This window comes from Dreissena polymorpha, chromosome 2, assembly GCF_020536995.1.
Source record: "Dreissena polymorpha isolate Duluth1 chromosome 2, UMN_Dpol_1.0, whole genome shotgun sequence".
Lineage (NCBI taxonomy): Eukaryota > Metazoa > Mollusca > Bivalvia > Myida > Dreissenidae > Dreissena > Dreissena polymorpha.
This window is the reverse complement of record NC_068356.1, coordinates 16049393-16074365: the sequence shown is the minus strand read 5'-3', so window position 1 is coordinate 16074365 and position 24973 is coordinate 16049393. Positions and strand designations below refer to the sequence as shown.

At 34.9% G+C, this 24973-nt stretch overlaps 2 protein-coding genes across 2 annotated transcripts; one reads left to right on the top strand and one right to left on the bottom strand.

The window, feature by feature from the left end:
* Positions 1 to 808: 808 nt before the first annotated feature.
* Positions 809 to 23963, bottom strand: LOC127866815 (uncharacterized). The gene is made up of 5 exons (XM_052407634.1): positions 23696 to 23963; positions 15338 to 15410; positions 2341 to 3152; positions 1802 to 1938; positions 809 to 1187 (listed from the first exon to the last, which is right to left on the bottom strand). Exons 3-5 carry the CDS (start codon positions 3142 to 3144, stop codon positions 809 to 811), a joined length of 1320 nt encoding a protein of 439 aa, XP_052263594.1. The 5' UTR covers positions 3145 to 3152; positions 15338 to 15410; positions 23696 to 23963.
* On the top strand, positions 10228 to 11969 carry LOC127866027 (zinc finger protein 60-like). The gene is made up of 2 exons (XM_052406264.1): positions 10228 to 10459; positions 11511 to 11969. Exons 1-2 carry the CDS (start codon positions 10416 to 10418, stop codon positions 11899 to 11901), a joined length of 435 nt encoding a protein of 144 aa, XP_052262224.1. The 5' UTR covers positions 10228 to 10415; the 3' UTR covers positions 11902 to 11969.
* Positions 23964 to 24973: the final 1010 nt, after the last annotated feature.

Sequence of the window (24973 nt, the reverse complement as noted above, 5' to 3'; positions counted from 1 at the left end):
ACGCAATTACAAAACAAAAACGTGAGTAAAAAATGTGTTTACGTATGTAAAACAATGAATGTAACATAGACCCTTGAAATGATGATCTCTGAACACCAGTCAATTTCGGACATACCACAAATAGTCCTTAAATCCCATCTGTTGCGAGAATCTGCTTTCAAACTGTTAAACGGTATATCTCCACATTTGGTGAGCCATATTTGCATTCGAAATAGTTAACAAAGCTGTGTTCTCATTTGTTAATAACGGAGATGAGGCTTTCCTGTCTTTGATTGCGAAGGGAGTGTGAAAACATTCCGTTGAATAGTTGGAAAGCTGATTCTCGCAACTGATTTGATTTGATAATATATTTTTGTTACTAAGTGTTACCTTAGTTTAATTTTGATTGTATGAGATGTGTAATTACAGTGTTAATGGCTGTCAAAACGAGTACGGTAATACATGCCTGCAATGTGTTTCGTAGTAGCCAGTGCGATTCTAGTAAATGTTTTTGCAAGTTATCTGTGTGTTGACCGAGTTTCGGTAGAGTTGTGTGAACAGGCATAAAATTATTATTTAGTATGAAGTCTCTTGCGTTGTTTGATACCAAGGTTTTGCAAATCGGTTGAAAACTGATAAAGCAGTGAGCTTCGGAATTCGGCTGCTGTGCCGAAATCAGCATTTCAAGGGTCTATGTCACATACCTTGTTATATATAAATAAGTAAAAAACACATGAGACTCGCGTTTTTGTGTGCTCTTGTGTATAACAAATGAATTCTTTTGAGTGTTTGATGAGGGGGTAGCAGCTGCGAGATGGGGTAGCAGTGGTTAGGGGTAGTAGTTGGTGGATGGGGTAGCAGTAGTGGGGTAGCAGCTGGGAGAGGGGGTAGCAGTAGTGGGGTAACAGATGGGAGATATGGTAGCAGTCGTGGGGTGGCAGATGGGAGATAGGGTAGCAGTGGTGGGGTAGCAGATGGGAGATTGGGTAGCAGTAGTGGGAGTAGCAGATGGGCGATGGGGTAGCAGTAGTGGACGTAGCAGCTGGGAGATGGGGTAGCAGTAGTGGGAGGAGCAGATGGGAGATGGGATAGAAGTGGTGAGGGTAGCCGCTGGTCGATGGGGTAGCAGTGGTGAGGGGTAGCAGTGGTGTGGGGTATCAGCTGGGAGATGTGGTTGCAGTGGTGGGGTAGCAGGTAACGCCGATAGCCTGTGTCAGTGGTATGTGTATCTAGTGTATACATGTATTGGTGCAAACTGTTGACATCGTTCGGGTATACAGACATGCAAACACTTATTTCCATTAATGGAAGAGTACCCTTATATATATTTACATAATATAATGTGACTCCGCACTTTGGTTTCAACCTAGCTTTAGAATAGAATTCTATATATAACTCGTTTGATAAAAATTCGTGTTGACCACAATAACACCAACGAATGTTGACGAGGTTATTATTGATATCAAAACATATGATTAAATTGTACATCTTTTGATTGTGACGATGACTTCATGTTGGTTATAAATACATTTATTTCTAAATATCGAAAATAAAGTGTACAAATTATTACCGCAAAGCGTAGATATTAAACAATTATATGTTCCACGGCAACACTTGTTGGTGTTTGCCCCAAGCCACCACAGATTGGTGTTTTTAAACCGGAATTCAGTTTCCATCAAAGTACTAAGCTTCAACGACAGTTTCGGCAATTTGGAGTTACAAGTATCGAAACGTTTATACTTTTTCTAAGTTTCATACTTATGAAAAAATACACATGTCAATGATTTTTTACTTAATTAGTACATAGGAATATCGAAAATACAGCGCTCGACTGGTACCTACCCCTACATGCCATCTGCAGGCAGCTTGTGTGTTCTGCTGTGGAATGAACTTCCTGTTACACTGGGAACACATGTTGGAGGCGAACCCAGAACGCGAGCTGTGGGGTGTCTTCGTTAACTAACAAATTAAAAATACGTCAAGTGGTATGTATGGTCACGACATTTCATATAGTGGTATCTCAAAAAGTCGACAAAGACTAGAACATGAATCAATATAAACATTTATTTTGGCTAAAATTCTATATACGATTGAAAATAATATACAAATCCACATCAAACCAAGTTAAAAAAATCTGAAGTTGAGTTTGGGAAAAAACATACCTGTACAGAACTGTTTGGTTTAGTCAAAACATGTTTTGCTTGGTTGTTTATTTGAATGTTTCGTCGTCTTTTATGCATTCATAAAAGACGTTGGTCGATTATCTTACTTATGCCCCATTTGACTGCGTAAAAGCTGGTTAAACAGTAATAAGTATACATACTTTTACCACTACCTGACAACTGCATTACGTGCACGAACCTGTCTGGAGACTTCCATGCGTTTGGCCTCCTCGGAGTGATGCCGCTGCTGGTTGTGCCGGTTGATAACATCCTCCGTCAGGAACACCGAGTCCTGTGTCGTCGCAAAGTCAAACTCACTGTCGCCAAATTCACTACCAGCGGTAGTCTGCCTCTCAGACTTCCGGCTTGCCTGGGATTTAGCGTGGCTTAAAATCCTTTTCCTTTGCTGCTGGTCAAATTTTGCATGTTCTTTTACAAGCTTTTCTCTATGACGTATTATCTCTCTGGACGACGCTTTTCGCTCGCGAATAATTTGCTGTTTCAGCTTCTTTTCTAGACATCGGACCCGACTCTGATGGGTAAAGAGCTCCCTGTAAAGAGTCCGGAAGCCGCATGCCTCACACTCCACCTCCCGGAAGTCGCATTCATGTAGGTGTTTCCTCAGGTCGCAGCGCTTCACTTTGCGTGGGCAGCCCTGGGCAGTGAAGTGGCACTGGACCGGCGCATTTGGGCAGACGTCCATGTGGTCGGGGAGTTCCGCCAATACGAACGCGTCTCCGCAGTTGTGCGAGCACTGGGTGCTCAGGTTGAGCAGCTTCAGCTTGAACTCAATTGGCGTGTCTGTCATGTAAAGACTCAAGGCGGCGCTACATACAGGACACACCGGCTTCGTCACTCGTGACTTCATCTTGCGGATAACGCATGCCTGACAAAACATGTGGAAGCAGCCGGCAGTGACGGGGTTGAGCAGCACTTGGTGACAGATGCCGCACAGGAATTCCTCGGCCACTTCCCCCTCGAACAGCTCACGGTCAAGGCCCATTGATCCTCCTTTTAATCATAATCATTAAAATTACAACATTATTATTGACGATGCTGCGAAGCATCGTCTAAGTTATCATATCATGAAAAATTTCTTCACAATGGCAACCTAAGTAAAAGACCGAGCCAGTCCGATTGAGATAGCTCGATTTTTCTAATCGGCATAACTCGCTGATTATCATTGATAAAGGTATAGGAAGCTCAGCTATAAATAGGACAGCATATTCTGGGAAAATATTTAATAATAGTTAATTTTAAATCAGTTTTATTCAATCCATTTTATGTTTATAGATCAATGAAACAACTATGCATTTTCTGTATTGTTTTTGACATTTGTCGTGATTCTGTAAATAAATTGCGAATCAAATCGTGTATAATTAACTTTCAACGCGATCATGAGTGTAAAGAAAACGAATTATTTAGAACCTGCCACTTGTAAACGTTGTAGCGACTATGGTATATAAACAGCATAATAGCCGTTTCATATCTATGATACTCGCTCTGCTACATGCTTCCACATTTTGCATATTTAATAAACTTTTCAAACATAAATTACAGAGCCACGTTTGTTGGATATTGTTTGCTGTTTTAAACACATATTAGGTCATATCGCGGAGATTTAGTTAACCTTACCATGTGTTCATGGGCGAACTCACGTATTCAAGTGGTCTTACGGCTATGTGCTCATACCCACTTTCGATCGGGAATCATCATGAAATTATTGCCGTACTTAACGAACAAACATGCCTAAGCTTATTGAATTAGAGAAAAAGAACAATAATCAAAAGAGAAAAAGTATATGTTCATGCACATGGGATTGTGAAATCACGTCAGTACACATAGCATCATTAACTTAGGAAAGGAAACAACGAAATATAAAGTTTGGTATGATATACATGTGAAATTAAAGAGCATGGTGTAATTAAAGAGCATGTCAAGTTTTGAATTTATATGCTGAAACGTAATGTTATAACCCACAAACGTTTTACTGTAACAGACAGTTTTTAAAGATAAGTGGTACAGAAAATACACGTCGAATACCTTTTTAAAGATATTTCTTGTTATATTTGATCGAGAATGTAACCCGCCTCCCAGCTTCGCTGAAAGGATCAAGTTCCCCATGGGAACTACTTCCCCGTACCCCCAATTTTTTTTTCGTACCCTACATTTTTCGTACCCAATTTTTTTCGTACCCAATTTTTTTTTCGTACCCAAATTTGTGCTCTTAACCTATTTTTTTTCTTACCCAATTTGTTTCCTTCCAAATTTGTTTCGTAACCAAATCTTTTTACGTACTTAATTTTTTTGTTTTGGCATAATTTTTGTACCCAAAATTTTCGTACCCATTTTTTTCCTACCCAAAATTTTCGTACCCACATTCACAATTGTGGTGATGTAGATAAACTTAAATAGATGCTTTTATATCAATTCTCTTCAAAAGCATCGTCACACCAGTACTGTCAGTACTTTAATTAACAATAGAGTATTAGAGTTTTAAGAATTGTAATCTATAACATTAATTGCAAAGAAAAATATTGTATTTATTTTCTTATTTTGACTACTAGGCAATACTTATTGGGCTTAGTAATTCCTTTTCTATATTGTGTGATACATATCGATACATTATATCGTGTATACATGTAAATATGTAAATGTAAACACAATAAATATATATATATATATATATATATATATATATATATATATATATATATATATATATATATATATATATATATATATATATATATATATTCGTAAACATATCTGACCTACATCAAGAAAAGCATGCAGTTGACAATTGAAAAAATAAACAATACAATGTGAAAAACAATTTTGACATTTTTATATATCATAAAATGTTCAAATAATCGAGACGCGTGAGTCATACGTCACATGCGGCCAGCGCTCCTCGAGACTACACTGCTTGTGCGCGCATTCAGGTCACAGAGGTTCCACTACCCGTTTTCACGATGATAGAGCGAATACCACAACTTTTCCTCTCGCCGTCGAAATTGTATACTTCTTACAAGAGCAACGTATCCTTCTGTCAAAAAACATGGCTTCAAATTTATTGGCGAGTCCAGAAATGAAAGAAAAAACAAGAAAACAAGGTAAGTTGGTAATAAAAAGATATTCCACCGAACGAAGTATATACTTTAAATCTAATTGCCGTTTACCGCATCAAAATTGAGTCGCTATTAACTTCAAAAGAGTGAAAACAATTTGAGCATGTCGTGAAAGAAGTGACTTTCATGACGCGAAACTTCGTTTTTGTGCACATTTTAAACATTTTAAATGAAAGATTTTTTTGTAACGGTATTTTATAGCAGAAGAATCAATTTACAACACATTATGGCATGCTTTATTGAATATAACTGTGATTTTTACATTTACACGTGTTAGCAAGTATGCACCACTCAACACTGACATAGAAATATGGACACCGCTCAACAATGTCCGTAAAAGCACCGCATTTTTATGATTTTTTGGCACCGCTTTATTCTGATATAAAACTAAAACTCATCAGGCATCAATTCATCACTATCTACGCCACTCATCGCAAATTCCAGCAAGATCTGAAAAAAATAGCACCACAGGTTTGTATTATGCCACAAGAGCTGTCGAAAGGCACCTTCTCAGTGCTTGATAGTATGATAAAGCTATTCTAATTAGAAAAATTGTGGTAAGTTTGGGGTCATAATTGTTAACAAATATAAAGCAAAATATTAAAACAATGTCAAATAAAGGCTTCATAATTTGAATCACGATGGTAAACAAGTGTACAAACCGTTTCAAAGCAATATTAAAATGTACTTAAAAAATATTTGGTTTTCAATTGTTTTCTTAATACTTGACGGAAATAACTATATGATTCGAACCCTTCACATCTCGTTAAATTGGACCGCGCTACAATGTCTTATCTATGGAGACATGCACTCACAAGCTTCTATAGACAGTCAAAAAATAGTTGGTTTTTTTTTAAGTGTAACCCCTTTGTTTCTGATATAAGTAGTCGAGAGCATCTTTGGTATATATCTTTGGTTTTGCCACAAACACAAAATTCATATTTCAGTAAATGTAACCAATGCAACATCACACTGTACACTATACATAACTAAATTTATTATTACTTTTGGTTAGTTTTACACACACATTTGCTTATACCATCGTAGCTGGAGATCTTTTTTACGGATTATGAATCTAAAATCAATAAATAATAATTATCAATAATTATTGTATTTTACCACAACAATATATAAAACATTGAAACATGAGACTTAAACATGTGCCCTTCACGTACTGGAAAGCAAGACAATCGATCCCGGTGAACCTTTTTTGGTGCAAGCATGCCATCATTTCAAGATCAATTCTAGAACATGTAACTTTGATAAATGGAAGATTATCGTAAATAAATTTAGCTCACGATGGCTCGTTCTAGCTTATCATTTAACCATGTGCAAAAGTCAGCGGTGCCACGAATTTCAGTTACACGGAATATAAATACGGTGTAATCAGTGTTGCGCGGTGAATCGATATTTATGTAAGTGATGCATGTTTTCACCAAAAAAAATAGGCCTTAAACAGATATTGCCACAAAAAGGTTCGTATGGCATGTTCTTTTTATTTATACAATGATTTAAGTCTGTCACATCAGGTCTGACACATCGACAATCATCTGATTATTACAGTTTTCTCACAAGTACGAATGGTGTCGAGCGCGACACGACTTTTTGTAAACACTTTTTCAAAGTCATGCTAAATATTTCACGACTGGTAAACTTTTAAATACCCGGTAGACGACATTGGTCCAGAAATTCGGTGGAGTGCTTCGCAAGTGGCAATAATTTTGCAGTGTCTTATAATAAAACGTTTTGTCACCCACTTACCGGATATTTCTTCGTCCGCCATGTTTCTTTTCGTCAGAAGGATACGGTGCTCTTGTCAGAAGTATAATATTTTAACGGTGAGCGGAATAGTTGTGGTAACCAACGTGGTTTTATAGTTACGCAAAGTAGTGTGGAATCATTAGCGGACCGGGTAGCTCCTTACCAGGCTGCACGGATGCTAAGGTTGGTCTGGAGCTACACTCGCCACATGTGACGTATGACTCATTTTGGCATGACGCGACAGATAAAAAAGATGTTGGACTTGTTTTGTTTCTGGACATGTCCTTACAGTAAGAAACAAATTTGTGTGATATTAAAGCGAACGTTTAAAAATAATATGTAAATCACAGATCGTAAAAAAATCAACCAAATGATAAGAGATTTGATTTTTGGCTCATCTTTTTTTTGAAACAAAAAATGAGCTATTGTCATCACCTTGGCGTCGGCGTCAGCGTCAGCGTCGGCGTCGGCGTCCGGTTAAGTTTTGTGTTATGGTCCATTTTTCTCATAAAGTATCAAAGCTTTTGCATTCAAACTTGGTACACTTACTTACTATCATGAGGGGACTGGGCAGGCAAAGTTAGATAACTCTGGCGTGCATTTTGACAGAATTATGCGCCCTTTTTATACTTAGAAAATTGAAAATTTGGTTAAGTTTTGTGTTTAGGTCCACTTTTCTCATAAAGTATAAAAGCTATTGCATTCAAACTTGGTACACTTACTTACTATCATGAGGGGACTGAGCAGGCAAAGTTAGATAACTCTGGCGTGCATTTTGACAGAATTATGTGCCCTTTTTATACTTAATTTAAAGTTTTGTGTTTAGGTCCACTTTATTCCTAAAGTATCAAAGCTATTGCTTTCATACTTGCGACACTTACTTACAATCATAAGGGGACTGTGCAGGCAAAGTTATGTAACTCTGACTGGCATTTTGACATTTTGGCCTCTTTATACTTAGAAAATTGAAAATTTCGTTAAGTTTTGTGTTTTGGGCCGCTTTACTCCTAAAGTATCATAGCTATTGCTTTCAGACTTGGGACACTCACAAACTATCATAAGGGGACTGTACGGAACAAGTTGCATAAATCTGGTTGTCATTTTGACGGAATTATGGCCCTTTTTTGACTTAGTAACTTTGAATATATGGTTAAATTTTTTGTTTACATCCACTTTACTTCTTAAGTATCAAGGCTATTGCTTTCAAACTTAAAATACTTTCATACTATCATGAGGGTACTGTACCTGGCAAGTTGAATTTTACCTTGACCTTTGAATGACCTTGACTCTCAAGGTCAAATAATTAAATTTTGCAAAAATTTCAATGACCTCGTTATTTATGATCAGATTTGATTGATACTTTTACAAAACAACTCTTACATGACATACAACAATAGACTCCACCCTAACCATCCCCCATGCCCCCCCCCCCCCCGATCCCCCCTTCCCCAAAAAAACACGCCAATTTTTATTTTTTATTTTTTTAAAGATCATCTTATAAATGACCACACCCTCCCACTATACCCCCCCCCGACCCCACCCACCCACCCACCCCCCAATTTTTTTTGGAAACATGGTTAAAAAAACAAAAATATTTATATTTATTATTTTATTTTTGAAAGACCGTCAAACTATCCTACCCAAGAATCCCCCCCCCCCCCCCCGCCCCCCAAAAAAAAAAACGTTTTTTTTATTTTGCTTTTGCATTTTTTTTTCTTATTTTTGGAAGATAATGTAAAAAATGACCCCCCCCCCCCCCCCACACACACACTATACAACCCTCTCAACCCCACCCATCCATCTTTTTTGATTGAAGAATTGAGATAGTTCCCTTCACCTTTAAAAGAAAAATAGATGAGCGGTCTGCACCCGCAAGGCGGTGCTCTTGTTTATATTGAGCAATAGCCCAAATATTATTAACAAGTTGTTAAATGTCCACATTACAGCTCTTTATGCTAAGAGATAATTAAAATTAGTACAGTAGAGTACATGCAGTTAAAGTGATATTATGCACATTTAATAGTATATGCTATGTGTCTATCTCAACCGTTGTTTATTTTTGGTGTTTTCACTTCACTGATATTGTTAATGCAGCAAGTACATAGTAAAACAATATTCCGGAAAGAGAAAAATAATGCATTTGAAAATCAACCGTACTTTCGTTTTGACAACTGACGACAGAAATGATTCCTTGTACGATGTGAATCTAAATTTAGTTTTAGTGCAGATTCGTTCATACGACACACGAACACTAACTCCGATCATAATAAAAAAGACAGTTCCGCTCGGCTTAAAGGACTGTGCAGTCATGTAAAATATCGAATGTAATATATATTTTTTTTATAAACAACTGGTAGCAAGATGAGTTGCAGATAATTGGTCATTTGCACGATATTAACTAACTCTTTTGACCTGTTACTTCTTTTCAGCTCAATTCAAAAGTGAAAAATGCGCATAATATCACTTTAATATTACTAAAAAAAAGTATCGCAATAGTCAGACAATGCACACAGGGTTCCGCATACTAGAATGAATTCCCACCATTTTATGTTATGTAAGACATGGACATATGTCGCATATCTTCCTTGATAGCTATGCCATTCCAGATCTACACATATTTAAACCTCTATGACATGGTCGTGCTTACGACTTGCAATGTGTCCTCAAATGTCGAATCACAATCAATTAATAACAGTTTGCAATAGGGTGCAAAGGTATGTCATATAAACTGAACGGAAAAAGTCTCTCGGTACAAATAAGAAGACACGCAGATAACACGACTTAAAGCGACAGCGTACTTCCATACTTTGAATAAATTCAGCTGACACTACCCATGTCGATAGCAGTTTAACATGACCAAAAAACGCAATAAATGAGTTCATATAGCCAAGATAATTCATAAACATCGGTTTCAAATCAGTAAATATTAGATTCGTATAAATAAGAATACCCTTTGAATGAAGTACAATATTTGAGTATTCGTGAATTTTGTATTCCAAATATAAGCGTTTAATCATAGATGGATTCTTCCTGCTGGCAACCACAACGACATATGTGTGCATTGTTTGAGCTTTCATGCTGTTGCATTGTGTTATTCAATACACCTGTGAAATAATCGTTGAATACCTTTTCTCTTATTATATATATATAAGGACCAAAAACATTTCTTCAAGTACCTGTGTCCGAAGGTAAAGCCTCGTCATTTCTGACGATGACCGGGTGAGGCATATGTAAAACACAACCTTGAACTGTATGACGTCATATGAAATACTCGAATAATTTTGTCGATGTCGAATGAACAAGAAATATTGTTTTCAATGTTGTTTTAATTTATGTTGGTATGAGTGATTTCACGCCGGGTATGCGGATACGTTGATACCAGATGGCACTTCGATACCTGATCACAACCAAAGCCACGCGCGAGAGGTGAGTTCTTCAAGTTTTTTGCATTTATATTCCGTTCCTTTGGTGTTCAGACACGTAACATTGTTTGGTCTATTAATGGTATAGTACTTCGTATTTGGGAACAAGAAATTCGTGGAAAAAAGTAATAATAAAAATGTTAAAATTCCATCGATAATCATCATGAATTCGATGATCAGCACGTATTTCAACAAAATACAAATACTTGGAAATAAATTAAGAACGTGCCAACTAATCGAAATAAAAGATAAATATGTCCATTAATGTTGCAACATGTTAAATTTTAGTTAACTAACGTATTTAAGGAAATTCAAATGTTTTAAGAGTCGGATGCCAAATTTTCATGGACACTTCGTGTACCGATCATCTCTATTTACACACTCTAATTAGTGAATCAGAAATGCAGAATTCGCTGTGGAATACTGTTATAGTAAGCAGGCAACACATAAAAAAGTATGTACTAACGTAAATTAAAACGAATTACCAAAACATGTTCTTATCCCTTTGGAATATGATAATGATTTTGTATAAATGTGAGAGACACGTGAAACTAATTCGATATGTCTGATGAGTATAGTCTGTATGAGTCACCCAACAGCTGCATTCGCATACTGTAGTTCACGAGCTTAATTTTTTTTAAATTACATTTAAAATGTTACTCATCAGACACATCGAAGACGGTAATTTAAAATGATTTAACCTCGTGTACTATGTAATTTTAAATTACATTCTTTATAGCGAAACGGCTGATCTAAATCATGTACATTTATGTCCTTATGAAGGTACTAAGGCCATTTAAGTATATACTAGATAGTGTGCCATGAAACATCACTCTGATTAAACTGCACTTTAGAGCTAAATTTCAGCAGCGATTCAGGTCTTAAATTCTATTGGCTTAATGCCAGTAAATAAAAAAAGCAATAATGGTACAGGCGGTCGATTAAATCACACAGTAGTGGTGTCAAAGTTGTGCATACCCGTCGTTGTTATTATTATTAACACAACACGTTCTGCATACGAACTTGGATAGACGTGTCATTATTATATATTTCAGGATGAGCGAATCGGAGTTAATGAATGCCGCCGACGGCTCGTTGTTAGACATTAGTTTAGAAGAGGAGTTGTCTACTAGCGAGCGGTTCTCGTGTGGAATTTGTGAGGCCAGTTATGCTAGGAAAGCCAACTTGAAGCGCCATTTAAAGACACATGAGGATGGATGCATAAAGTGCTCAGTGTGCACTCAGTTCTTTAAGACTGATGAAGATGAAAGAAAACACATCGAGGTGAAACATAGCCCTATCATGTGCGAAAGCTGTGGAAATATTTTTCATGATGCAATTCTAACGAGCACCAATGACAAAGAATTTTATGAAGAACAAATGTGTATTTTCCGCTTTAAGACCCCTTGCTCCTCTTATCTAGAGTCCTGCTATAAGTTCAATTGAACACAGTCGTGTTGATCTACATGATCCGTTGTATTTTCAATTCTCTTAATCTCAATTTACCACTAAAAACAAGTTGATTATTTAGACAATTATTTTCCATCGTCAATTGAAATATATTACTTCAGAAATAAGCATTTGAATATTGTTTAAAATTTGCACTTATAATAATAATTACTAGTACTGGTATATGAATTAATAGTTATACGATTTTTGAAAACGAACATATGGTTATATTTTACATGTGTATGTAATTACGCGCTTGACATTGCAAATTTATTCGTACTTCAAAATGTTTGGTAAGAATAGCCATAATAAACATAAATGCATTTCAGGTAGAAGATAAAACACGGTTATCAGAGTGCCCGATATGTTGAAAGTATCTGTTATCCGAAGTGCCCTATATCGGGAATCAAAGTGTCCGCAACTTCATGCATACCACCTATTAAAACATGCTCTATCTTCGTTTATATTTTATTGAATACTATCAAAATTTCAGTATTTGAAGCACAGTGATTACTCTACATGCTGGAATATCAAACAATTTATTGCAATATTTCTACGTAGTTTTATTTTGTTGAAATGTTTACTGTTCATCCAGTTTATGCTGTTTTCCGACCGATTTTTCTATTTTTTAAGGAAAAATCTACCATTCGTCCGTGATTTTTTTCTTTCCAATAGAAAAGGATACACCATTTATAAACTCGACCATTCGCCTTGTCTAAAACACTTATCTTTATGATATAACTTTTTAAAAAACTGATGAACTTACCTCTCGCGCGTGACTTTTGTTGTGATCTGGTATCGAAGTGCCATCTGGTATCAAAGTATCCGCATACCCAGCGTGGATTTGTTTATGCAATAATAGCGCAAATACACATTTTCTCGGACATGATCATGCCCTCGAAAACGGATATTATCCCTATATAGTAAATAGTTTTGACCTTTTATTTATTTAATAAAACTGTTGCATATCAGGGCGGAGACCAGATTATTAAAAAACACGTGCGATTTACTTCGAGTAAGACTGAGTTATTGCTTATTACATATGTTCCTAATTTTCTTGATAGCTCTGCTAATACTTATCCAACCAAGATATACAAATATTTACACCTCAATCATATGACTGTGCGACGGTGTACTTTAAAACCTTGTACATTTCAATCATATATTGTAAACGATGTGTGTAAATGCCATATCGAATGTACCAGTATGATTTTAGCAATTCAATTTGTTAAAAATTTATATTACCAGTTTGCCCTTGAAAGTGTATAAGACTTATTCTAAATAGTTCAGTAAACTCCGAACTCAAAAGGTATTTTTCGCCGTTTTATACCCTTGTATACTTGTGTTAATTTGTTAAATGTCGCTCACTTTCCAGCCATATCAGCAAGAAAGTTACAAGCGTTTTTTTCGTATATATATTCGCTCTATATCTCGACTTTACTTGCTGTGAAATTTCTAAGTGTGATGACCTAATTACAGCTCCACTAAAACAATTTGCGGGGAGTAATAATGACGAGATATAAAGCGAATTTTAATACGAAATCAACGCTAATGACCTTATAACTGATATGGCTGGAAAGTGAGCGTCATTTAAAATTGAACGAAAGAAATAAAGGGTATAAAACGGCGAACAATAACTGTCTCGGCATGGACGTCGCCATCTTGACTATTATCCCCTCTGAGTATACTTGTCTATTCTGCCCATTTGAAACTACATGTTTGTGTAAATTAAGTCCGTTTTGTTTAGAAATCCTTATGGCTTAAATTACCGGTAATAGACAAGATCAAAATATGTATATGCACTTTATTAAAACAATGTTGCCGTTGTTTGTATTTAATTAAACAAAAAAATTAAACATATGTCTCTTTTCTGTGTTAAAAAAAAGAAAAGAAAATGTGGCTTATATAATGAAGCTTTTATAATGACTTGTGACTTTTATTTGATGACAATGTTTGTGGAGATGTTGTTTGACGTCAATGCACGCATTAAAAAAAATGTGCTGGACCAATTTAAGATCAATGATTTGTAAAATAAACAAGATATGTTTGTGAAACACTATGTCCCTCCATATATTTGACCTTTGACCTTGAAGGATGACCTTGACCTTTCACCACTCAAAATGTGCAGCTCCATGAGATACACATGAATGCCAAATATCAAGTTGTTATCTTCAATATTGCAAAAGTTATGGTCAATGTTAAAATTTGACGTAAACAAACCAACAAACAGACAGGACAAAAACAATATGTCCCCCAGTGTAGACTGGGGGACATAAAAATAGCACCGTAATAATTGCAAAATGATCGATGTGATCTGCAAACAGAAAGTAGCTTCAACCTGGCTATGACTATCAAACCAATAAAGTGAAATGTCAATCATACTATCAGTACATCACAATTGATAAAATGAAATGTGCGGTTGTGTTTTACGTTATATTTCGTTAAAGAATATCAAGTAAATAAAGGTTGTTATATAACGGTAAATCTTATTATTTATTTAAGCGCGTGCACTATAATATTTTCATTTTGATTATTTTAAAAGAAAATTAGAATAAATGCATAAAAATCACTATGTATTTAATGTGAGTATTGCAACTCTAGATATCATACACCGGTTCGGTGAAAAGCTTTTCTAAATACACTTCAATTGCAAACTGATTAGGTTCTTTAAACAGGAGGCACAGTCTTCCTTCGATCTTTCTAAACCTATAAACTTCTAAGTTTCGAAACCGCCCGGTTTTAATCCGCAGCAACTGTTATATAATACAATGTATTCTTATTTTCAGTAACTGTGTTTTGTCGGAATTCGTTAAAATGTATTAAACACTTTTAAATAAGTAACGTGCCGGACGTTGTCAAAATATGTTTACACACAGTTGTTTAATAGTTGTAAACTTTAATAGTACAATTAGCATCTCTTTGACAGTAAGAGACCATATCAAATTGAAATACTGGCGTATGTAGCTACATGTAACATGGCCTGTATTCGTAAGTGATAAGTGGCTTGCGGATGATTCCTGACACAAGATGAATACGATAAATAGGTAGCATAATAAACAATTAGTAAATTTATAAATTTCTTATTTGTGTATGCCTTTGTTTTTGATAGCAAGTTTTTCACCATAGTTTTTTACCTTATTGAAAAAAGGGAACCACAGCTTATTTATGTTCTAAATGTGTGTTGAAGACTTATCATTTCAAACATTAAAAACGATATTTTCACACGACATTTTTAACAATTTCAGATGGCATGATAATAGTGAAACTAAACCGATTCACAATTTTAATACTTATTTGGATACAATAAAAGTTGTATAAGAAGAAGAAACTCTCTACATGGTAAAAAAAGAGCCCATACAACTTTCAAATGTGAGGGAATGATCAGTGTGATTTTTAATAACAAGAAACAGAGAAGATAACACTAATATCTTACCTTTAAATGCAAAGTTACAGGTTTAAATGATGACCGGCAATCAAAATCGAGTGTGAACCTCAATAATGGGTAACTGAAAAAAAAGAAAACAATCCCACGATATAGCATTATGCGATCGACTACAAATCGCTACTTAAAGCACATTTGACATCCGTCATAGAACATATTTCATATACATTGCTGTGGACCGGAAGATTATCTGTTTTGACAGTCGCTAAATGGGTATCGTTAAAATATGTTATATCGTTAACTATTGTAAATAGTAAATAGTTTTGACCTATTATTTAATTAATAAAACTGTTGCATATCAGGATGTAGACCAGACTATTAAAAAAACAGGAGCGATTTACTTCGAGTAAAACTGAATTATTGCTTATTACATACGCTCCTATCTTTCTTGATAGCTCTGTCAATACTTATCCAACCAAGATATCCAAATATTTACACCTCAATGATATGACTGTGCTAACAAGCCGATCTGTGCCGCACTATGCCCTTAAATGTCGTGTTTCGATCAGTGATGGTTGTCAAAAGGGTGGAAATGTGTATCATATAAAACTGAATTGAAAAGTCTTTCGGTGCAATTGACGAAGGCTCGAAACTTGAAGATTAGACAACTTAAAGCGACGGTGTACTTCAAAACCGATGTTTTAATCAAGTGACACTTCCCTTGTCAATCATAGTTCAGCATAAGCAAATAAACGCAATATGTAAGTATATATAGTCAAGATGTATCACAACTATCACCTCCAAATCACTTGTCTGGAAGGAAATAAAAGTAAATATTAGATTCACGTAAATAACTATTTATTTTGAATGAAAGACAATGTTTGAGTATGCATGGCTATTGCATTCAACATTTATATATAAAAAATACGTATTTGAATATAATGGCTTATATATATCGTTACTTCATAATTGTACATTTCAAATTATATATTGTAAACGATGTGTACAATTGCCAAATCGAATGTACTTGTTTGATTTTAGCAAACCAATATGTTCAATTTATATTGCCAGTTTGCCCTTAAAAGTGCATAAGACTTATTCTAAATAATTCAGTAAACTCCGACCTCAAAAATCGTAAAAATGGGTTGGTATATCATTATTACTCGGGACCACATTTCGACAGTGGTGGAAAACTGGTAGTGGAATCATAAATGTTCTTCCCGGACCTCCACGCCACTATCCATTTAACGCTTATAAGATTGTAGACTTAAAGAACGCAGTTGCAACTATCTGCTTTTAAAGTTGTCTACATACGTATTGCGAATCCAAATAAAATATACGCAAGAATTTGTAAGTAAAATTCAATGTTTTTGTAATTTATAATACACTTTTAATTTGTACGTACGATTTAGTCATGTGTATACGCAAGATATATTTCTAAAGACGAATCTTAATTTTACTAAAATGCAGTTGTGACAACAATTGTTAATTTTCAGATGATAGACAAAGGCTTAAAATAAAAGTTATGTTTTACCACATCTATTTCAAAATATTATCATAGGGTAAATCACGCAATCTAGTCAAGATGGCGACGTCCATGCCGAGAAAGTTATTTTTCGCCGTGATTACCCCCTCTGATTACGGTATGATTGTCTAATCAAGTATAAATAACATCTGCACATTTGAAAGTATTTTAACTACATGTTTGGGTAAATACAGTTCGCTTTGCTGAGAAATCCTTCTGTCTTAAATTACCGGTTTTAACACAAGATCAAAATATGTATATGCTCTTTATTATAGCAATCTATCTGTTGTTTGTATTTAATTAAACAATAAATAAAAATATGTTTCCTGTCTGTGTTAAAAAAAATCAAGAAAAAGCGGCTTCAATAATGAAGCTTCTATAATGGCTTGTGACTTTTATTTGATAAAAAAATGTTTGTGAAAATGTGGTTTGAAGTCAATGCACGCATTAAAAAAATATGTATTTGTAAAATAAAAATTAGGCACCGCAATAATTGCAAAATGATTGATGTAATTTGCAAAATGAAAGTAGATTATAACAGGCTATGACTATCAAACCAAGAAAGTGAAATGTCAATCGTACTATCACACATCACACGATAAAATGAAATGTTCGGTTGGGTTTTACGTAATATTTCGTTAAGAATATTAAGTAAAGTAAGGTTGTTATATAACAGTAAATCTTTATAAAGTCTTTAAGCGTGTGTACCATTATATTCTCATATTGATATTTTTTTAAAGAAAATTATAATAAATGCATAAAAAATCTATATACAATTAAAGGGGCCTTTTCACAGATTTTGGCATGTTTTGAAGTTTGTCATTAAATGCTTTCTATTGATAAATTTAAACATTTGCTCTAAAAAGCTCCAGTAAAAAGTCAAGAATAAAATTTAAAAAAAAAAAGAAAAAAAGTAACCCTCAACAGGACTTGAACCACTGACCCCTGAAGTCCTGGCGTAAAAGTCTCCGACTTAGACCCCTCGACCCATTCTTCCGCACACAAGGTCAGATGTATTTTATGCTATATATATGCAATCATCGAAGTTTCACAAAATATAGCGACAACAACAGAACTCTCCAAATTATTCAATCGTTTCGCGTTGCAACGCTTTATAATTTTCAGGTTTTTAAATCGTCAAAAGATGCATATAATGGCTAAATGGTAAATGTTCAGTATTACTATTCACAAATATCATAACTAAATCGAAAATTTTCGAATCTGAAACAACTTTTTAAAATTTTGTCAATTTACCAAAACGTGAACAGGCCCCTTTAATTTTAGTATTGCAACTCTAGATATCATAAACCGATTCAGTGAAAAGCTTTTCTAAATACACTTCAATCATTTATTCAATTATGATAAGTAAATACGAGTTTGTTAACTGAATAGCATATGCAATAGTTATATTATTCGATCGGGACATCACAATGTTAATAAGTCCCACGGTACCATAGCGGGCAACTACCTATAATTAGCTTATACATATTTAAATGAATGTTTTGGCAGGTGTAAAATGGCTGGATTAATACAGACCTTGTGGAATGTGGTTCAATAACTTTGTCATTGTAAACTTTCAATGTATAAGTTTCTGTAATATTGGTACATGGGATTACAACTACAGTTAAAACTAATCACAATATAGAGTATGTTAGCACTAGTACAACCACTATTTATTTAAAAGACGTAAAATAAATGTCATATTGAGTAATTGGTTTTTCATTCGGATGTTTATGAGTTTAGTAGAGCCTTAAAGGAACCTCTTCACAGATTTTGGCTTGTATTGAAGTTTGTCGTGAAATACTTGAAATTGACAGATGTAAATTAAACTAAACTGAACTAAAAAGCTCAAGTATTTAAAAAGTTAAAATTAAAGAAAGAAAAAAAGTAATCCTCAACTGGACTCGAACCACTGACCCTGCTCACAAAAAGATGTGCTTATTTTATTGTTTACATAAGCAATCCTAAGTAATGTCACATAATAGAATGATAACAGCAGTACTCTCCAAATTGTTCAATCGTTTCGCATTTGTAACGCTTCATGATTTTCAGGGTATTTTAAAATCGTCAAAAGATGCGTATTATTGATATTATAGAGCCTGGTAAGTGTTCAGTATTACTGTTTCCTCACAAATATCATAAGTACATCGAAATTTGCAAATCTGAAACTTTTTTTCTCAATTTTGTCAATTAAAGAAAAACGTGAAAAGTTCTTATAACTATGAACACGCGTCATTCTCACGATGATTGCATTGAATATACACGTTTCATAATAAATCATGTTATGTCTATTAAGATTTACAGTGATGTTGTTAACGTTTATTGATGACTAACAATTTCAAATAATTAAAAATACACATTTATTTTCACAAGACCCGATGTAAGAAAGCAGGAATGAAAGTGGAACTAAAAACACAATTCATAATAACAATAATCAATCGGATACAATACTAGTAGCATGATTCCTATTTATGAAAAACTATATTATGATAAAAAAAATGAACTGTTAAAAGTAAGAGACAAGATTAGCTCCAATTTTAAAAGTGAAATCAGAGAAGCTTATTCAATCCCCTACCTTTAAAAAATCCGAAGCAGACAGAGTTTATTGCTGAACGGCAATGAAAATCAAGTGTAAACCTTAATAGCGGGTAACTGGGTAAACCAGGAGCGGTAAAACAAGCCCGCAATAGATCATCGTGTAAACCTTAATAGCGGGTAACTGGGTAAACCAGGAGCGGTAAAACAAGCCCGCAATAGATCATCGTGTAAACCTTAATAGCGGGTAACTGGGAAAACCAGAAGCGGTAAAACAAGCCCGCAATAGATCATCGTGTAAACCTTAATAGCGGGTAACTGGGTAAACCAGGAGCGGTAAAACAAGCCCGCAATAGATCATCGTGTAAACCTTAATAGCGGGTAACTGGGTAAACCAGGAGCGGTAAAACAAGCCCGCAATAGATCATCGTGTAAACCTTAATAGCGGGTAACTGGGTAAACCAGGAGCGGTAAAACAAGCCCGCAATAGATCATCGTGTAAACCTTAATAGCGGGTAACTGGGAAAACCAGAAGCGGTAAAACAAGCCCGCAATAGATCATCGTGCAATCGACTGCAAATCGCTACTCAAATCAAAAATGACATCCGTCACAGAACCACTTTAAATATCAGGCGTATCCGATTTCAAAATCGAATTAGCAACAAACGGGAATGTCAAAATCCAAATCTACCGATTATACAGACTGCTGTTAACAGATAGATTATCTATTTTCACAGTCGCTAAATCGGTCTCAGTCATTGTTAGTAAAATGGCAACAAAAAACCATCGATATTAACATAAATTACTTTATCAAAACAAACGAAAAGTAATGAACCACACCTATATCTTGTCATGAAATATATTCAGACATTTGCTTTTTGTAACTGGAGAGCAAAAGAAACATGTACCGGTACTACTACTAAACAATGTTGTAAGAATCAATGATATTTATTATAAAACCGTATGAAATGACAGTAAACATCAAAAACGAGAGGAATTGCGTTTTAAAGGTAGCATATTGATTTCACGGACAAATGATAATGAAACCATAAAAATACTGGCACCGGATAAAGTACGGAAACACGGCACTGGATTATACAAGAAATCAATTGATACTTAAGAAGATAATTACGTGCTGTTCAAAATTAAGAATCATTATTTTATCGTTTAACGCTTTTATTTGAACTCTAAAGAAGCATCAAACCGGCATGTTTAATTATTTTTTAAAGTAAAAAAACAACATAAACATTAACTTTCAGTACTGTTTCGTTCCGATAATAGTAAAGAAATATTCGCACTTAAACTATCTTAAACAAATGTTATGTTTTATTGAAATGTGCAACGTAGGTAATTTTTTATCTACATGTATATTATAAAAACAATCAAAACCACATGAAGCCGAGAATGCAGCAAATTATATGGATTGGCACTTGATTGCATTGATTTTTATCAAGCGTTATCTTTTTGTATTTTATGATTTGCTTTAATGGCAATATATGAAAATAAATACCCATAAAATATATCAAGAAATGGACATGATATAATAATATACAGGCGCCGAACTGTGATAAAATCGGGCTTAATTCGTGTGCGTTTAGAGTACTTGATATGTCCGCATTTATGAAATTATCAGTTTTAAGTAAGTTTCTTCTAAACAAAAATCCAATCGAGGCGGAAAGTGTTATCCTAGAATAGCTTTAGCGGACTGCACAGGCTAATCTGGGACGACACTTTCAGCATAAATTGGATTTTTGCTAAGAAGGGACTTCAATTTAACGAAAAATGTCATAAAAGCGGAAAGTATCGTCCGTGATAAGCCCGTGCGGACTGCACAGGCTAACCTGGGACGACACTTTACGCAAATGCATTTTGCCCAGTTTTCTCAGAACACGACTCATATATATTTCTCATAGACAATTGTCACAACTTGATCTAGTATCTTTTGACTGCATGTATTGACCTCGTTCATTAACACTGGGATACTTGCAAATTGTTGCTGTACGTAGAAAACGAAAAGTTGGTTGAAAATGTATTACAGAACACGAATGTGAAATGTTAGTATAATTTTTTTTAATAAATTGCAATAGTGATAAAAAGGATCTGCGGTTGTTTGTTGATGTTTTTGTTCTAGCTTTTTATGCTCCCCCAAAAACATTTGGGAGGAGCATATAGTCGCCGCTTCGTCCGTCCGTTCGTGTGTCCGTCCGTCCGTCCGTGCACAATTTGTGTCCGGGCTATTTCTCAGCAACTAATGACCGGAATTCAATGAAACGTTATGGGAAGCTTCACTTCCAAGAGGAGATGTGCATATTATCAGCCGGTTCTTGTCGGATGATTTTTCACAGAGTAATGGACCTTTGAAATTTTCCATTAACTGTACATATAGTGCAATTCTTGTCCGGGCTATTTCTCAGCAACTAATGACCGGAATTCAATGGAACTTTATCTGAAGCTTCACTACCAAGAGGAGATGTGCATATTATCAGCGGGTTCTGGTCGGATGACTTTTCACAGAGTAATGGCCCTTTGAAATTTTCTATAAAAAAGTATCGTCCCCCCCCCCCAACTACTGTGCCCTCAAGACGTTTCCTTTTATCTGAATACATAGTGCAATATTGTGACAAAAAAACACTTTGGGGAGCATCACCCGTCTCCGACGGTTTCTTGTTTTATTCAAGTGATGCATAGCATTTAAGTTCATTACGTTCATGTAGAGTCACTGATACAATGCATTCAATGATTTCAAGGTGCGTGCCTTAATTTTCTTGTACTGATCAATTTGAAAGGACAATTTAATAAAGGCAAATGTACACTATACGTGCAAAGAGGGTGTCGAAATTTTAGATATCATACACCTAATCATCAAAAAGCTTTGATAAACACAGAGTGTATTTTATTATGATTATTTAAGTACATGGTACGTCTTTCTTTTTACTAAATAGGTTGTAGAATGATTCTGTAGATTGACCGGGAAATCAGAAAGATAATGTGTCGCCAAGTAGCATAGCGAGTAATCTCTACTTCCTATATATAATAAGCTAATTAGGTATTTAAGTAAAATAGTTTGCAGGTAAAGAAGGTAGGGATTAAGAACGACCGATTGAAAAGTGGTTAAACAACCTTGCCATTTTAATCACCCTATATTTAAATGTTTCCCTCTTTACGACTTATTAATACATTGATTAAATCGATCACTGTGTCGATTATGTTGGCACATGTACAAAAAAGAACTTTTATATATTAAATACAAAACGCATGTTTCAGTGTAAAACCCCATCGCCTACCATTTGGCATAATTAAAATCCTCAATGGTCAATACCAGCTATAGAACGAACCATATTTAAATAACCAAAAAGAATATAAAGCAGCAGTTAATCATGAAAGTATTTATCTACTTCAAACCATATTATAATACCCATAAGTGTAAATACATGTATACATCGGGGACTTATTCCTTTGTGTAGTGTATATTTCGCTTATAACGAGTTTAATAGCCTTAAAATCATTCACGTTGTGAATTCACGTCCTTCCCACGCGGATTGAGTTTAAAGGTGCCTTTTCACAGATTTTGGCATTTTTTAACTTATTCATAAAATGCTTTATATCGATAAATGTAAACATTGGGTCGTAAAAGCTCCAGTAAAAAATCAAGAATAAAATTTAAAAAAGGAAAAGAACATTGCCCGGACCAGGTTTCGAACCAGTGACCCCTGGAGTCCTGCCAGAGTCCTGAAGTAAAAACGCTTAAGCCTACTGAGCTATTCCGCCGAGTTCACTTCCTTGACGTATTTTATACCTTATATAAGCAATCTTCGTAGTTTCATAGAATTTAACGACAAAAACAGAACTCTCCAAATTATTCAATCGTTTCGCGTTGCAACGCTTTATAATTTTTAGGTTTTAAAATCGTCAAAAGATGCATATAATGGCTATATTAGACCATGGTAAATGTTCAGTATTACTGTTTCCTCACAAATATCATAACTAAAACGAAAATTTGCGAATCTGAAACAACTTTTTTCAATTTTGTCAATTTACCAAAGCGTGAAAAGATCCCTTTAATATACAATTGAGAATAAATATCATGATATATGCATATTAAACCATATATTTATGTTATAAATCATTACATGTAAGGGCACACATTAAAAAAGTCCAATTATTCATTTGTTCAAAACAGGTTAAAACATTATAGCGCAACTTAAAAGCAATCAAAAAAGCAACAAAAATTAGTATACAATTCTAATTTGTAAAAATGAAAAACAATAATTGTAGAACTGAAACAAAAATAACAGCACAACTTTAAAAATTATTATAGCAAACTTAAAAAGATAAGAAAGACTTCCTACCTTTAAAGAAATCCAAAGCTGACAGCTTTAAATGCTGTATGGCAAGCAAAACAAGTGAAATCTTCAATAATGTGTCAATAGGTATAAAAATACAGAAGTGCAAGAATCAAGCCCGCAACATCTCATCGTGCTATCGACAGCAAGTCGCTGCAGAAAACAAACTTGACATCCGATTTAGAACCACTTTCAATATTAGGCGTATTCCGTTTCGAAATTCAATGGGCAACAAACTTGCATATCGAAACCCAAATCCATCCGTGTATTTAGCCTTCTGTATACGGGTAGATTATCTGTTTTCACAGTCGATAATACGGTCTTATTTCAATCGCTCGGTCTCTTTCAGAACTTCATTATCAACCAAATACGCAATTAGCATACCATAAGAAAATAGGGTTGACCTAAAAATGGAAGATAAATCTAACAAATAGGTGACATGAAACCCGAGACCAAATATTAATTATAGGTACTGCCTTTGTTATCAAGCTAAAAAAGTTTTTCAACAGTAGACTTGAACGTATATATCAAGCCAGAAACCAAACCTATATACTGTTTGGTTACTGCACGGTTTAAATGTGGATGGCACAATCGCGCTGCTCACCTATGCTTCTCTGTTCGATTCCCGCCCGGCACATTTACGTTGGCTGGCAGGAAAAAGTGGGCTGTATTAGTTTAAACCTATTTATTTTAGCTCGATTGCATAGAAAGCTTATTTGAATCGCTCTCGAGTCCGTTTCCTGGGGCTAGAACCAGTACTTGGTGTCTACGGGGGAAATCTAAAGAACGCACCCGCAGTGGGGATCGAACCCGTGACCTCCCGATCGCTAGGCGGACACCATATCCACTACACCACAGCGACCTTACACAGCGGCTGTATTCCTGGCATTATTCCAAATTCTTTTTTTCAAACATTTTAGGATATATTTAACCAAAATGTAAGTATTATAGAAAGAAAGAAAGGCTGAAGAGAAGTAACAAGTTCGATTCAAACTTGGTCATAAAATTCATAGTGCTTTAAGGTAAATAGCAAGGCAGGGCACAATCCTGGATGCGTGTTCTCAAAGCAGCTTTGGTCCGGAAACTCGTTCATAAGTTTAAGTAAGTTCAGAGATAACAATTGAAGTATACTATTTAAACTGTATCATGTTAGTAAATGCCACTGAGTTCTTGTTTATATAACTGCATAAGCACATTTTACAGTTTCATGAGTAGCGTGTCGAGTTTTTCATTTAAGTACATTTAAGTATACTTAAGAGTACCCGGTGTACATTTAAGTAGTAC